This window comes from Perognathus longimembris, chromosome 28 (assembly GCF_023159225.1).
Source record: "Perognathus longimembris pacificus isolate PPM17 chromosome 28, ASM2315922v1, whole genome shotgun sequence".
In the NCBI taxonomy this organism is placed as follows: domain Eukaryota; kingdom Metazoa; phylum Chordata; class Mammalia; order Rodentia; family Heteromyidae; genus Perognathus; species Perognathus longimembris.
Genome location: NC_063188.1, coordinates 72,127,023 through 72,141,722, shown reverse-complemented (window position 1 = coordinate 72,141,722; position 14,700 = coordinate 72,127,023). Strand labels below are relative to the sequence as shown.

The 14,700-nt window shown below is 41.7% G+C and overlaps 1 protein-coding gene across 8 annotated transcripts in view; it reads left to right on the top strand.

The window, feature by feature from the left end:
• Phf8 (PHD finger protein 8) overlaps positions 1–14,700 on the top strand; it is a 120,402-nt gene that overhangs the window by 32,690 nt on the left and 73,012 nt on the right. For all 8 annotated transcript variants that reach the window (XM_048335577.1, XM_048335575.1, XM_048335583.1 and 5 more), the window contains exons 3-4: positions 12,180–12,265; positions 12,598–12,706. In XM_048335577.1, the coding sequence (XP_048191534.1) occupies positions 12,180–12,265; positions 12,598–12,706 (195 nt within the window). The remainder of the gene's footprint in view (positions 1–12,179; positions 12,266–12,597; positions 12,707–14,700) is intronic.

The following is a 14,700-nucleotide window of genomic DNA, read 5'->3' as shown; positions in this document are numbered from 1 at the left end:
GTCCTGGGGCTGGAACTGAGACCCTGGACACTGTCATTGAGCTTTTCTGTTCAAGGTAAGCACTTTACCACTTGAGCCACAGCTCCACTTCTAGCTTTGGGTGGTTAATTGGAGATAAGTCTCATAGATGTTCCTGCCTGGGCCGGCTTTCAACTTTCAACCACAGATCAGCCTTCTTTTTTTTTTTTTTGGCCAGTCCTGGGCCTTGGACTCCGGGCCTGAGCACTGTCCCTGGCTTCTTCCCGCTCAAGGCTAGCACTCTGCCACTTGAGCCACAGCGCCACTTCTGGCCGTTTTCTGTATATGTGGTGCTGGGGAATCGAACCTAGGGCCTCGTGTATATGAGGCAGGCACTCTTGCCACTAGGCTATATCCCCAGCCCAGCCTTCTTTTTTTTTTTTTTGCCAGTCCTGGGCCTTGGACTCAGGGCCTGAGCACTGTCCCTGGCTTCTTTTTGTTCAAGGCTAACACTCTGCCACTTGAGGTACAGTGCCACTTCTGGCTGTTTTCTTTTTTTATATATATATATTTTATTATTAATTGAACATAAATTTTTTACAAGGTGTTGTGCAAAGAGGGTGCAGTTACATAGTAGGGCAGTGTGTACATTTCTTGTGATATCTTAAAACCTGTTTTTCCATCCCTTGTCTAGGTCAGGTAGACCCATATGCAATATACAATGTATCAAGCACATATACAGTGTTCACAGACTTGGTCTCTACTGTCTCTCCGTCTCCCTTTGTTAACAGTCATATATCAGGGAGATCATGCCCCTTTGTTTTCTGTGTTCTAGGCTTGTCTCGCTCAACATTATTTGTTCGAGTTCTGACCATTTCCCTGCGAATAACAATATTTCACCATTCCTAATCGCTATGTAGTATTCCATTGTGTATAAGTACCATATTTTTTGGATCCATTCATCTGTGGAGGGGCATCTGGGTTGTTTCCATATTTTGGCTATTGTAAATTGTGCCGTGATAAACATGGAAGTACAAATGTCTTTTTGATATCTTGGGTTTTGCTGTTTAGGATAGATGCCTAGGAGTGGTATGGCTGGGTCATAGGGTAGGTCTATATGGAGCTTTTTGAGAAACCTCCATACTGTTCTCCAAAGTGGTTGTACTAATTTGTACTCCCACCAACAATGGAGAAGGGTTCCTCTTTCCCCACAGCCCCTCCATCATTTATTGTTTCCTGAGTTCAGAGTATAGGCCATTCTAATTGGGGTGAGGTGGTATCTCAGGGTTGTTTTTATTTGCATTTCCTTTACTAGCAGGGATGTTGAGCATTTCCTCCCAGGGGCACAACAAATAGGGGAAAGACTCAACAAATGGGACTACTACAAATTAAAAAGTTTCTGCACAGCTAAGGTCATAGCCACCAAAATAGAAAGACAGCCAACAATATGGGAAAGGATATTTACCAGCACAGCAGCAGACAAAGGCCTGATATCTGTCATCTACAGAGAACTCAAAAAACTAAGCCCCTCCAAGCCCAATAAACCTATTAGGAAATGGGCAAAAGAGCTAAAGAGAGACTTCACAAGAGAAGATATAAAAATGGCTGTTTTCTATATATGTGGTGCTGGGGAATTGAACCCAGGGCTTCATGTATACTAGGCAAGCGCTCTTGCTACTAGGCCATATTCCCAGTCCCAGATCAGCCTTCTGAGTAGCTAAGATTACAGGCATAAACCACTGGGTGCCCAGTTATGAGAGAGAGAGAGAGAGAGAGAGAGACAGAGAGAGAGGGAGAGGGAGAGAGAGAGGGAGAGGGAGAGAGAGTATATGTGTGTATTATACTGGGGCTGAACTAAAAGGGTGGAGCTGATTGGCTTTTCCCTTTTTTTTCCCACTCACAGCTGGCATTCTGCTTAATTCCTGAGCCATACCTACATACCTACACTTTTTTGCTGATTAATTGAAGATACGGTTTGTCTGCATAGGCATAAGCTACTGACACTTAGCTAAGACCTGAAATTTTACCCTATTTTTCTACTTACTAGTTTTGTATGATAGGGATTTTTAAAAAAAAACATACTGGGGTTTGAACTCAGGGCCTTACACCAACTAGACAGGTATTTACCATTTTAGCTATACCCTGAGCCTTAGTTACTGGTTTTGTCATTGTCAGTAATTTACTTAACCATTCAGACTCCCATGTCTCGTCTCTTATATTAGAATAATGTTGGTGATGATAACTAATATTTATCATATGTTAGATACTCATTTTAACTCATTCCCCTGTTAATTGGCTACTATTAATACTTCCATTTCCCAGATGGCAAAAACTGAAGCATATTGAAGCTAATGTAAATTGCTCGTGTTCACACAGTAAGTGGTAGAAGATTCAAACCCATACAGTTTGGCTCTTAAGTGTAACTTTTTAAATTTTTTTTCTGTAGATCGTGGGGCTTGAACTTGGCCTAAGCATTGTTGCTGAACTCTTTTGCTCAAGGCTAGCGCTCTACTACATTGAGCCACAACACCACTCCCAGTTTTCTAGTGGTTAATTGGAGATAGGAGCCTCACAGACTTTCTTGCCCTGGCTGGCTTTGAACCCTGATCATCAGATCTCAGCCTCCTGAGTGGTTAGGATTACAGGTATGAGTCACCATTGCCTGGCTAAACTTTTTTTCTTTTGTGTTTGTTTGCTCTTTTAACTATGGGCTCTGAACATGTTGTGGCCTATTGCCCCCAAACTTCTAGGCTCAAGATATCTTCCTGTCTCTGTTAAGTCTAAACTTATTTTTGTGCCAGTCCTGGGGCTTTAACTCAGGGACTGAGCACTTTGCTTGGCTTCTGTTTGCTCAAAGCCAGCACCCTACCACTTGATTCACAGCATTACTTCTGGATTTTCTGTTTATGTGGTGCTGAGGAATTGAATCCAGGGCTTCATGTATACAAGGCGAGCACTTTACCACTAGACCATATTCCCAGTCCCGACAAGGTGTTGTGCAAAGGCGGTACAGTTACATAATAAAGCCACAGCGCCACTTTTAGCCATTTTCTATATATGTGGTGCTGGGGAATCGAACCCAGGGCTTCATGTATACAGGGCAAGCACTCTTGCCACTAGGCCATAGTCCCAGCCCTGCAAGTCTAAACTTTTAACCTCTGTGTTTTGTATCTCTAAATACTGAGCAGAATGTTCTGATTTGTTGTAGAGATGTAACATGATAATGTATGTAATTAATGTTCATAGCTCAGTTATCTTCTTAGCTCCTTTTATGTAGGCTTCCGATTTATTCGTTCACTTACCATCCTATTGCCCAGATTTATTTACTTTATAGCACCTGTGGAACCACTCTACCTTTCAGATATTTATTCCATGAAGACAGTATATATAATTGATACTTGTTGATTTATGTACTCAGTAATTACTATGTGCTGGACTGTGTGGTACATACTAGAGATAATGTAATCTCAAGACCTGGAGGTAAAACACTTGTCTTCTTCACCAAGGAAGCAAAACAGTATTTACTACTTTTTGTCCTGGGTGATAATTACTGAGGCAGTACATCTAGATGCCTGATGCCTCCATATGGGTTATCTTACCTAATAAATGTTTGATAAATTGAGTTGATTAGTAAAAAAACCACGACTGAGAAAGGAGGAGGTGACTATTTTTGCTGAACAGAATATATTATCTGCTAAATATAGTATGGACAAACAAGAAAAGAACAATTGATAATTGGCATAGGGCAAGCTGAAACAGGAATACTATGTGTTGGGGATGTTGGGGGTGGCATAGCAGCAGTAGGGAAGAAGATCCTCAAGCAGAAGCCATGTGTGATGAAGATCAGAGGATAGGATAATAGGACACTAAGAGTCCAGCTGGATTTTTTTCTGTGCCCATCCTGGGGCTTGAACTTAGGGCCTGCACACTGTCCTTCTTTACTCAGAATAGTGCTCTATCACTTGAGCCACAGCTCCACTTCTAGCTTTTTTTGTAATAATTGGTGATAGTGTCTCATGGACTTTCTTGCTTAGGCTGGCTTTGAACCGTCATCTTCAGATCTCAGCTTCCTGAGTAGGATTACAGTTGTGAGCCACTGGCACCTGGCTCAGCAGGATTTTAAAAAATATTCCCTCCCTTCCTCCCTTCCTCCCTTCCTTCCAGTGCTGGGAATTGAACTCAGGGCTTCATGTATAGTAGGCAAGTGTTCTACTACTGAGCCATCCACCCAGCCCATTTTAGATAATGGGCATGTGACCACTATACTCAAGTGCTACCCCACACTTGAGGTTTAATGTACTGCTGATGTTGACCTGAAAGTCTTAATAATTTTTCCTCTAAATTTGTTTTTTATGTGATCAGACAATGGAGTAAGTGCTAAAAAATATAGCCTTGACTTGTGATCCTACCTCTCACTCCCTTTGCCTCCCTGTACAGGTTCTTAGTTGGTTGCCTAGGGCACTTGGCTCAGGAAGGTTTTTATTTTTTTTAAGAGATTCAGGGTCCAGTGCAAGTACCTTGTGTACTACAATTGGGGCCCCAGGGTGCCTGGCAGAGCCTGAATTCACTTCTTGAGCAAATAGCAAATAAAAGCTTATGGTAAGCTGATAGACCATAGAAAAAGGAAAAAGATTTCTTTTCCTGTTTCTGAACAAGTGCTCTTGCTTTCTATTTGCATTAAGTTTCACGATATGTAGTAGATGCTCTGTGAGGAGCAGGAGATAAGTCAGAAGGGAAAGAGACAAAGCCTTTTTAGAAAAAGGGGGGGCGCACGTGTGTGTGTGTGTGTGTGTGTGTGTGTGTGTGTGTGTGTGTGTACACACATACACAGGTGTATATGCCAGTTCTTGCGGCTTGAACTCAAGGCCTAGGCACTTTGGGAGCTTTTTTTCTCAAGGCAAGTGTTCTGCCACTTGAGCCATAGCTCCACTTCTGGGTTTTGGTGGTTAATTGGCTATAACGAGTCTCACAGATTTTCCTGCTTAGGGTGGCTTTGGACCTTGATCTATGGATCTCAGCCTCCTGAATAGGATTACAATGAGCCACCAATGCCTAGCTTATGTTTGCAGTTTTTAATGACTACTTTGATTACAATGTGGAGAACTACTGGGTGGGGACATTGTAGAGACCTGGATTCCATTTGGGAAAGCAGGATAATATTCATAGTTAAAGATCATAGTGTCCTGCATTAGGGCAATGGAAATAAAGGTGACAGAAAGATACAACTGACTGATAGCTAGTTAGGAGATACAGTCAATAGGTCATCATGTTAACTTGGATTATAATAACAAATATGTAGTTTTTACTATATCCTTGGCAATATGCTAAACTATAAATATATGATGTATATTATATAATATATAGATTAATTAATTTTCCATTTATTGTACAGTTTTAGAGTTTAAGGGTCTTGGATTTGCTAGCTAAGCACTGTACCACTTGAGCCACAGCTATAATCCCTTTTGCGTCTAGGTTAATTTTCAGTTAGAGTCTCACTTTTTGCCCTGGCTAGCCTTGTACTGTGATTCTTCTACCCATACTTAGGATTATAGGCATATACCATAATGTCAAGCTTGTTTGTTGAGATTGGGTATATTATGTATAGTTACTTTTTAAGGCACACTTCAAACTTAGATCCTCCTGTTCTCTGCCTCTTGAGTAGTGGGGATTGCAGCATGAGCCACTCTCTCTGGCACAGTTCCTATACTTGTTACAACCTTGTGGAGTAGTTACAGTTTTATTTGGCCAATCCTGGGGCTTGAACTCAGGGCCTGGGCACTGTCCCTGAGCTTCTTTTTGCTCGAGGCTAGCACTCTGCCACTTGAGCCTTAGCTCCACTTCCGGCTTTTTTCTGTATATGTGGTACTAAGGAATTGAACCCAGGGCTTCATACATGCAAGGCAAGCACTCTTATTACTAAGCCACATTCCCAGGCCTAGTTACAGTTTTTTGTTTTTTTTTGCCAGTCCTGGGGCTTGGGCTCAGGGCCTGAGAGCACTGTCCCTGGCTTCCTTTTGCTCAAGGCTAGCACTCTGCCACTTGAGCCACAGCGCCACTTCTGGCCATTTTCTGTATATGTGGTGCTGGGGAATTGAACCCAGGGCCTCATGAATACAAGGCAGGCACTCTAGCCACTAGGCCATATCCCCAGCCCCCCTAGTTACAGTTTTTATCCCCACTTTGCAGATGAGGAAACTGAGACACAGGAGAGGTTAAGTAATTTGCCCAGGATTCCACAGCTAGTAAGTTGCATAGCCAAAAATCTGAACTCGGGGTTGGGGATGTGGCTCAGTGGAAGGGCCCCTGCCTGGTGAGCGCAAGGTCCCGAGTTCGGTCCTCAGCTCTGGAGAAAAAAAACAACTATAAAAAACCAAAAGTCTGAACCCATATGGTGTGTCACTAACATCTGAGTTCTTAACTTGAGGCTAAATAATCTATTTCACAGTATATGAAAGGGTATGATGAGAGGTTATTAAATGATAGTTGCCAAATTTTTGGCCTAAATACCTGGTAACATTATGGTGCCATTTGCTGATGTAGGGTACTTAAGAGAGGGAACAAGTTTAATGGGAGAAAGTTGGGTTTGTATGTATTGAAATGTACGAATAGTCTAGTAGAAATACCCAGGAGAAATTTGGAAGAAGAGTTTGAAACACAGTTGAAAACTCTTTATTGGAGTTACAAATGCATAGATACAGCCACATACTCCCAAGGGGTGAGATCAGTGAGAAGTAGTTAGAAAGGAGCATGCAGGCAACACTTGTGTTGGGCAGGTGAAAAAGACTTCATTGGGAAACAAGAGAATCCAGAGACATAAATATGATTGATCATTACATCCCTACCCACAATCCAGTTATTTGCTCAGGAAAAGCCAAAAATTTTAACAGCCTACATGAGCCTGCCATTACTACATGAGTCTTGTTACCTTCCTGATTCATTATTGTCCTTGCTCTCCATCCAAAGCAAGTTACTCCTCACTAGTTCTTGAATATTCTAGACATGTTCCTGCCATTGGGTTTTTGTACTTGGGATATTGTTTCCTTGTATCCACATGGCTTGCTCCCTTACTGCCTTTCATATCTTATTTAAAAATCATTTTTGTCCAGGCTCATGCCTATAATCCTAGCTACTCAGGTAGATGAGATCTGAATTACCATGGTTTGAAGCTAGCCGGGCAGAAAAGTTCAAGAGATTGTATCTCCAAATGACCAGCAAAAAGCTGAGCTGAGATGCACCGCTCAAGTGGGTTGAGCCAAGGCAGCAATCTGAGTAATGGAGAGCCTTGAGTCCAAACCTTGATCCTACTACCACCACCACCCCCAGGATAATTTTGTCAATCTTTTCCTACTTAATATTCTACCACTACAGAGCTGGGAATGTGGCTTAGTGGTAGAGTGCTTGCCTAGCATGCATGAAGCCCTGGGTTTGATTCCTTAGCACCACATACACAGAAAAAGCCAGAAGTGGTGCTAAAGCTCAAGTGGTAGAGTGCGAGCATTGAGCAAATAAACCCCCCCCCCCCCAAAAACCAGGGACAGTGCTTGGGCCCTGAGTCCAAGCTCCAGGACTGGCAAAAAATATTCTACCACTATAGCCATTCTTTCTGACTCTTTTATTAGATGTATATCGTTACATAGTCATATATACAGGTTGAACATTCCTAAACTGAACTTTGAAATGTTTTGAAATCCAGATTTTTGGATTATAGGCGCTCAACCAGTAAAGTCTATGTAAATGCTCCAAAATCTGTAATTTGAAACACTTATGTTCCTTAGTATTTCAGAAAAGGGATATTCAACCAGTACATACACATACACACACACACACACACACACACACATACACTCTCTCTCTCTCTTTTTATTTCTTTCTACGTAGCTCTTTTCATTATCTAACATATATTTCATTGCATTGATTTGCCTTGTTTCTTGTTTACCTTCCCTAGTAGAATGGCAGGTTTTTTTTGGTGTGGTTTTTTTTTTTTTTTTTTTTTTTGGCCATTCATGAGGCTTGGACTCGGCCTGAGCACTGTTCCTGGCTTTCTTTTTGCTCAAGGCTAGCACTCTGCCACTTGAGTCACAGCGCCACTTCTGGCTTTTTCCACATATGTTGTGCTGAGGAATCGAACCCAGGGCTTCATGTATGTAAGGCAAGCATTCTACTAGAAGGCCATATTCCCAGTCCAAGGACGGGTTTTTGTATGTTTTTTTCTTTTTTTATTACCAGCACCTAGATTGGAGTCTGGCAGATGTTCATTAACTGTTAAAGTAGTAGCTACCAGTCAAGGATAGAAACCTTCTCAATGGAGAGAGTATGGCTAGAGGCAGAAATGCTGATGAAGTCAGGCCTGTAATCCTAGCTAATCCCCAGGCTGAAATTTTAAGATTGCTCTTTGAAGCCAGCCCAAGCATGAACATCCACGAGACTCTTATCTCTAACCACTGAAAAGCCAGAAGTAGAGCTGTGGCTCAAGTGGTATTGTGCCAGCCTTAAACTGTTTGTTCCCTTAAGATTGCTGAGTTTATTTAAATGCTATTGTGAAGGAGAAGGTAAAGAAGGAGAGGTTGCCAATAACTGCAAATTGAAAGGATAATTGATTGAATAAGAAAAGATGTAACTCAGTTGCAAAGACTGACTTTATTTAGAAAGGAAAATTATCATTTTCATTGGCTTTTCTGTTTAAAGTGCTGGTCCTGGGGCTTGAACTCAGGGTGCTGTCCTTGAGTTTTTTTTAAAGCTAAGGCTACCACTCTGCCACTTGAGCCATACATAGCTCTACTTCTGGCTTTTTGGTGATTAATTGGAGATAGAGTTTCATGGACTTCCCTGCCTGGGCTGGCTTTTCAACTTTGATCCTCAGATCTCAGCGTCCTGAGTAGCTAGGATCATAATGTTAACCCTTGGCACCCAGCAGCACTTCCACTGTAATGGAAGGAAAGGATGGCTGCAAAAGGAGGTAAATTTGGTGGTAGGAAGTAAAGCAAGATCATTTAGGGGAGAAAGAAAGAGATGTATAGTGAGGTTGGTCATTTATTTGAAATCCACTCTGTATCATGAGAAAGAGAGCTAGGTAGGGAATTATAGGAAGATCATCAGACAGCATGACCCAGATATTTTGGATAGTGTGAATTAACCAATCTAATGAGTGATTTTTTTTTCTCCAGCCATATTCAGTAGTCCAGTGTTAGGCAGTTGGATTGAGCTAGGGTTGGGGTTTGGACTTGGGTGTTGAAAGTTAGTGGGGCAGGTGAGAAGATATCTTAGGGAATAGTTGATTGAGAAATGCTGATATAAAAAAGTTAGATAAGGATGGTGAGGATTATCAGCAATTATGAAAATAGAACAAAGGAACATCTTGAAATTGTATTAGGAATGTAGACAGGGTAAGGGAGAATGATATGAGGAGATTGATTAAATGCATTGTATATATGTGTGGAAATGTCACAATGAAATCCTCCCTGGTAATGCTAATGTTTATTAATAAATCAAGGAAGCCCCTACAAAGTTGATGACCTAGATTTCTTGACATGTTACAGGTTTACTGTCATAAGATTATTACTTGGGAAGATATGGGAAAGGTATGGGATGGAAGTGTGTTAATCCTAGGAAATTTATAAGCATGGTCTTGGTTAAAACAATTTGAGATTTGTCATATTTTTATGTGACTTACTTTTGTGGCTTATCAAAGATAAAAGGAGTTCAGCCTTAGCCAGAGGTTTTTTTTTTTTTTTTTGGCCAGTCCTGGGCCTTGGACTCAGGGCCTGAGCACTGTCCCTGGCTTCTTCCCGCTCAAGGCTAGCACTCTGCCTCTTGAGCCACAGCGCCGCTTCTGGTCGTTTTTTCTGTATATGTGGTGATGGGGAATCGAACCTAGGGCCTCGTGTATCCGAGGCAGGCACTCTTGCCACTAGGCTATATCCCCAGCCCCAGAGGTTTTTGAAAGTCTGCTGTCCCCTTTCTGCGGGAAGAGGTTATTTAATTTTGTGAGATTATTACCTCATGTGCATGTGAACTCAAGTTTTCAAAATTAAATATTTTTAATCTTGAAAATAAGAAGTAACATGTTGGGGCTGGGAATATGGCCTAGTGGCAAAAGTGCTTGCCTCGTATACATGAGGCCCTGGGTTTGATTCCTCAGCACCACATATACAGAAAATGGCCAGAAGTGGCGCTGTGGCTCAAGTGGCAGAGTGCTAGCCTTGAGCAAAAAAGAAGCCAGGGACAGTGCTCAGGCCCTGAGTTCACGGCCTAGAACTGGCCAAAAAAAAAAAAAAAAAAAAGAAGTAACATGTTCATTATAGATATTTAGGAAAAAGATAAGTGAAACAAATTACTTTATAAGTACTCTTAAATATAAAAATAGTAAATTTTATTTAATAAACTCTCAAAGATGAAAATTTGTGGATAGTTTGGATATGTTAGTTTAAAAACGGTTATTAAAATGAATTTCACCTGTTTCTTCTTACCTTCCTTTTCTCTCTCTCTTTTTTTTTTCCTGCTGATCCTGGGGCTTGAACTCAGGGCCTGGGTGCTGTCCCAGAGATTATTTTTCTCAAGGTTAGCGCTCTACCACTTGATCCACAGCACCACTTCCAACTTTTTTCTGAGTAGTTTATTGTAATCTCATGGACTTTCCTGCCTGGCTTTGAACCTTGATCCTCAGATCTCAGCCACCTCAGTAGCTAGGATTACAAATGTGAGCCACCAGTGCCTGCACATCTCTGAGCTTTTTTTGCTTAAGGGTAGTGCTCTACCACTTGAGCCACAACTTTACTCCCAGGTTTTTGTTGGTTAATTGGAGGTAAGAGTCTCATAGACTTCCCTGCCTAGGCTGGCTTTCAACTTCCATCCTCAGATCTCAGCCTCCCGAATAGCTAGAATTACAAGCATATATAAGCCACTGGTGCCTGGCTTTTTACCTTTGCTATTTAGAACATCTAAAATATCTATTTGGTTCACATTGTATTTCTGTTGGATAGTGCTATTCTAGATTCTTTGACTATTTTCAGTCTTCATGAAGCTTTAAAAAAGCCCTGTCATGGGGCTGGGAATATGGCCTAGTGGCAAGAGTGCTTGCCTCCTACACATGAAGCCCTGAGTTCGATTCCCCAGCACCACATATATAGAAAAGGGCCAGAAGTGGTGCTGTGGCTCAAGTGGCAGAGTGCTAACCTTGAGCAAAAAGAAGCCAGGGACAGTGCTCAGGCCCTGAGTCCAAGGCCCAGGAATGGCAAAAAAAATTTTTTTTAAAAATTTAAAAAGCCCTGTCATAATTGTTTTAGACCAGTAGAAATATTGCACTTATTGTCCAATATAGTGACTACTAATAACGTGTCTACTAAAGAGTCTAAATGTAGCTTGGGTGACAGAGGAACTGCATTTAAATTTGACTTACTTTTTTTTTTTTTTTTTTTTTTTTTTACTGTTTTTGGTTAGTCATGGGGATTGAACTCAGGGCCTGGACACTGTCCCTGAACTCTGTGTTGTCCAAGGCCTGTGCTCTACCACTTTGAGCCACAGCGCCACTTCATTTTTGAGTGGGTAATTGGAGATAAGAGTCTCATAGGGACTTTTTGGCCCAGCTGGCTTTTGAACTTCTATCCTCATATATCAGCCTCCTGAGTAGCTAGGATTACAGGCGCAAGCCACCAACACCCAGCCATATTTTACTTAATTAATGCAAATAGCCATGTTTACTAATAGTTACTGGAGTGGACAGTTTGTAAAATATAAAATGGCAAGATGCCTGTGGCTGTAATCTCAGCCTGTAATCTTTGCTACTTAGGAGAATGAGTTTTGTGGATTTTTTTTTTTTTTTTTTTTGCCAGTCCTGGGGCTTGGACTCAGGGCCTGGCTTCTTTTTGCTCAAGGCCAACACTCTGCCACTTGAGCCACAGCACCACTCTGGCCTTTTTGTATATATGTGGTGCTGAAGAATTGAACCCAGGGCTTCATGTGTATGAGGCAAGCACTCTTGCCACTAGGCCATATTCCCAGCCTGGATTGTTGTTTGAATCCAGCCCAGGTAGGAAGGTCAGTGAGACTCTTAACCTCTAATAAGTACCAAAGAGCCAGAAGTGGAGCTGTGTGTAGCTCAAATGGTAGAGTGCTAGCCTTGAGCACAAAAGCCCAGGGATAGCACCTAGGCCCTGAGTTCAAGCCCTAGGATGGCAAAATAAAAATAAACTTGTATAAACCTTCTTTGTTTTTCTCTTTTACAGTTGTGTTGGTGTGGAAGAAGAGAAGGCAGCTGACATTGATCTCTACCACTGCCCCAATTGTGAGGTCTCACACGGGCCCTCTGTTAGTAAGTATATCTTAGGTTTTTCATAAGGTGACCCAGATGAGACACAATGAAAGCTTGATTACCCTCTTTAGGAAATAGCAAAAGCATAGGCAGGCCTCACAGGCCAGAAGGTGTTTCACTTTAAGGGCAAAAGTGCACAGCTTAACTTTCTTCACTTCTAGGGATTGCCTAGCACACCGGAAACTTAGCTGAGTCTGTGAAGGCCTTATTGACTCTAGATGCCACAGGGGTTGTTAGATTTGAGGAGAAGAAGAATCTACTAAGTTTTTTATTCTTGGAACCATAGCTCTTGGCCATTCTGACTCTTGACCTCATGTTTTTTTCTGGCTCAGTGAAAAAACGCCGTGGATCTTCAAAAGGGCAAGATGCCCAAAGAGGGAAGCCAGTGAAGACTGGGAGCCCTATGTTCATTCGAGAGCTTCGGGGTAGGACTTTTGAGAGGTAAGGACTCCTGTCCCAAAGAGCTGATGAATACCAATACCAGGGGTTTAGGAGGCTGAGATTCTTCTTAGTTTTACTTGGAGTATATTATGGTTCACTTGTAAAAAATATTGGGAGCCAATATTCAATAAGAACTAATATCTGGGGGCTGGGGGTATGGCCTAGTGGCAAGAGTGCTTGCCTCTTATACATGAAGCCCTGGGTTCAATTCCCCAGCACCACATATACAGAAAATGGCCAGAAGTGGTTGTGGCTCAAGTGGCAGAGTGCTAGCCTTGAGCAAAAAAAAAGAAAAAAAAAAAAAGAACTGATATCTGCATACACCTAAGGAATGCTAGAACAGAAGAAAGGATTAATTTTTGCCTTTTTATCAGCATATGTTCATTGTACGAAACAATAGGTTTTTATTATAGTATTCCATACATAAACAAAATTACATTGATCATATTTACCAGTTACTCCTTCTTATGCGCCTCCCACTGCCCCCTCTCCCTGTCTATGTCCTTGAAAGTCTGGAAAGATTCTTTAAAATCTGTAAAATTGGGGCTGGGGATATAGCCTAGTGGCCAGAGTGCTTGCCTTGATACATGAAGCCCTGGGTTCGATTCCCCAGCACCACATATATAGAAAACGGCCAGAAGGGGCACTGTGGCTCAAGTGGCAGAGTGCTAGCCTCGAGCAAAAAGAAGCCAGGGTCAGTGGTCAGGCCCTAAGTCCAAGGCCCAGGACTGGCAAAAAATAAAATAAAATAAATAAAATCTGTAAAATTAAAAGTCTTTTATTGGAGAGAAGAGAAACTTAAAAATTGTATGGTTATATATTTTTTTCAAGCAAAAAGTGTTTTTTTTTGTGGTACTAGGTTTAAACTTAGAGCCTGTACTTGCTTGTTAAATACTAATTTGAGTCACATGCTCAGACCAAAGAATTGCTTCTTTTCTATCAAGCTAGCCTTATTAAAAAAGAATCAAGTAATTTAAGAATTGAGCCTGCCATGGTGGCGCATGCTGGTAATCAATGAGGAAGATGAGGCAGGAGCATCATGAGTTCAAGACCAGCCTGGGCTACATTGTTTGGCTGAGTATGTGGCTTAGTGGTAGAATGCTTGCCTAGCATGCATGAAGCCCTTGGTTTGATTTCTCAGTACCATATAAACAGAAAAAGCCGGAAATGGGGTTCAGGTGGTAAAGCACTCGCCTTGTGCCCAGAGAGGCTTAGGGACAGTGCCCAGGCCCTGAGTTCAAGCCACAGGACTGGGGGAAAAAAAGAATTGAGCAAAGAAATAGAGTCATTTAAGAATTGAGCAAAAATGATAAGTCAAAAGTTAATGGATAGCCAGGCACTGGTGTCTCATGCCTGTAATCCTTGCTACTCAGGAAGCTGAGATCTGAGGATCACAGTTCAAAACCAGCCCTGGCAGGAAAGTCCATGAAACTCTTATCTCCAATTAACCACCAGAAAACTAGAAGTGGTATTGTGGCTCAAAGTGGTAGAGCACTAGCATGGATTGAGTTGAAGAGCTCAAGGACAGGGACCAGGCCTAGAATTCAAGCCCCATGACCAACTTAAAAAAATGGATAAGGACCTCTTTTGCTTTGGGTGATGGAATTAAATATTTCTTCAAGTTTGTTTTTTTGTTCTGTTTGCTTTAAGACTCCTTCCTGTCCACCTGAAGCTCCTCAGGTCCTTTTTCCAAAGTCAACCACAATATGCGTTCTTTCAAAAATAATTTTTGTATATGCAAATATATGTGCTTGTTTATCTTTTCTTATTTTTGCTATACCTAAGGTTTGAATTCAGGGCCTCTTGCTTGCTAAGAGGGTTCTCTACCACTTTGAGCCACTCTGCCATCACTTTTTGCACTATTTATTTATTTATTTATTCATTTATTTATTTATTTTATGGCCAGTCCTGGGCCTTGGACTCAGGGCCTGAGCACTGCCCCTGGCTTCTTTTTGCTCAAGGCTAGCACTCTGCCACTTGAGCCACAGCGCCAC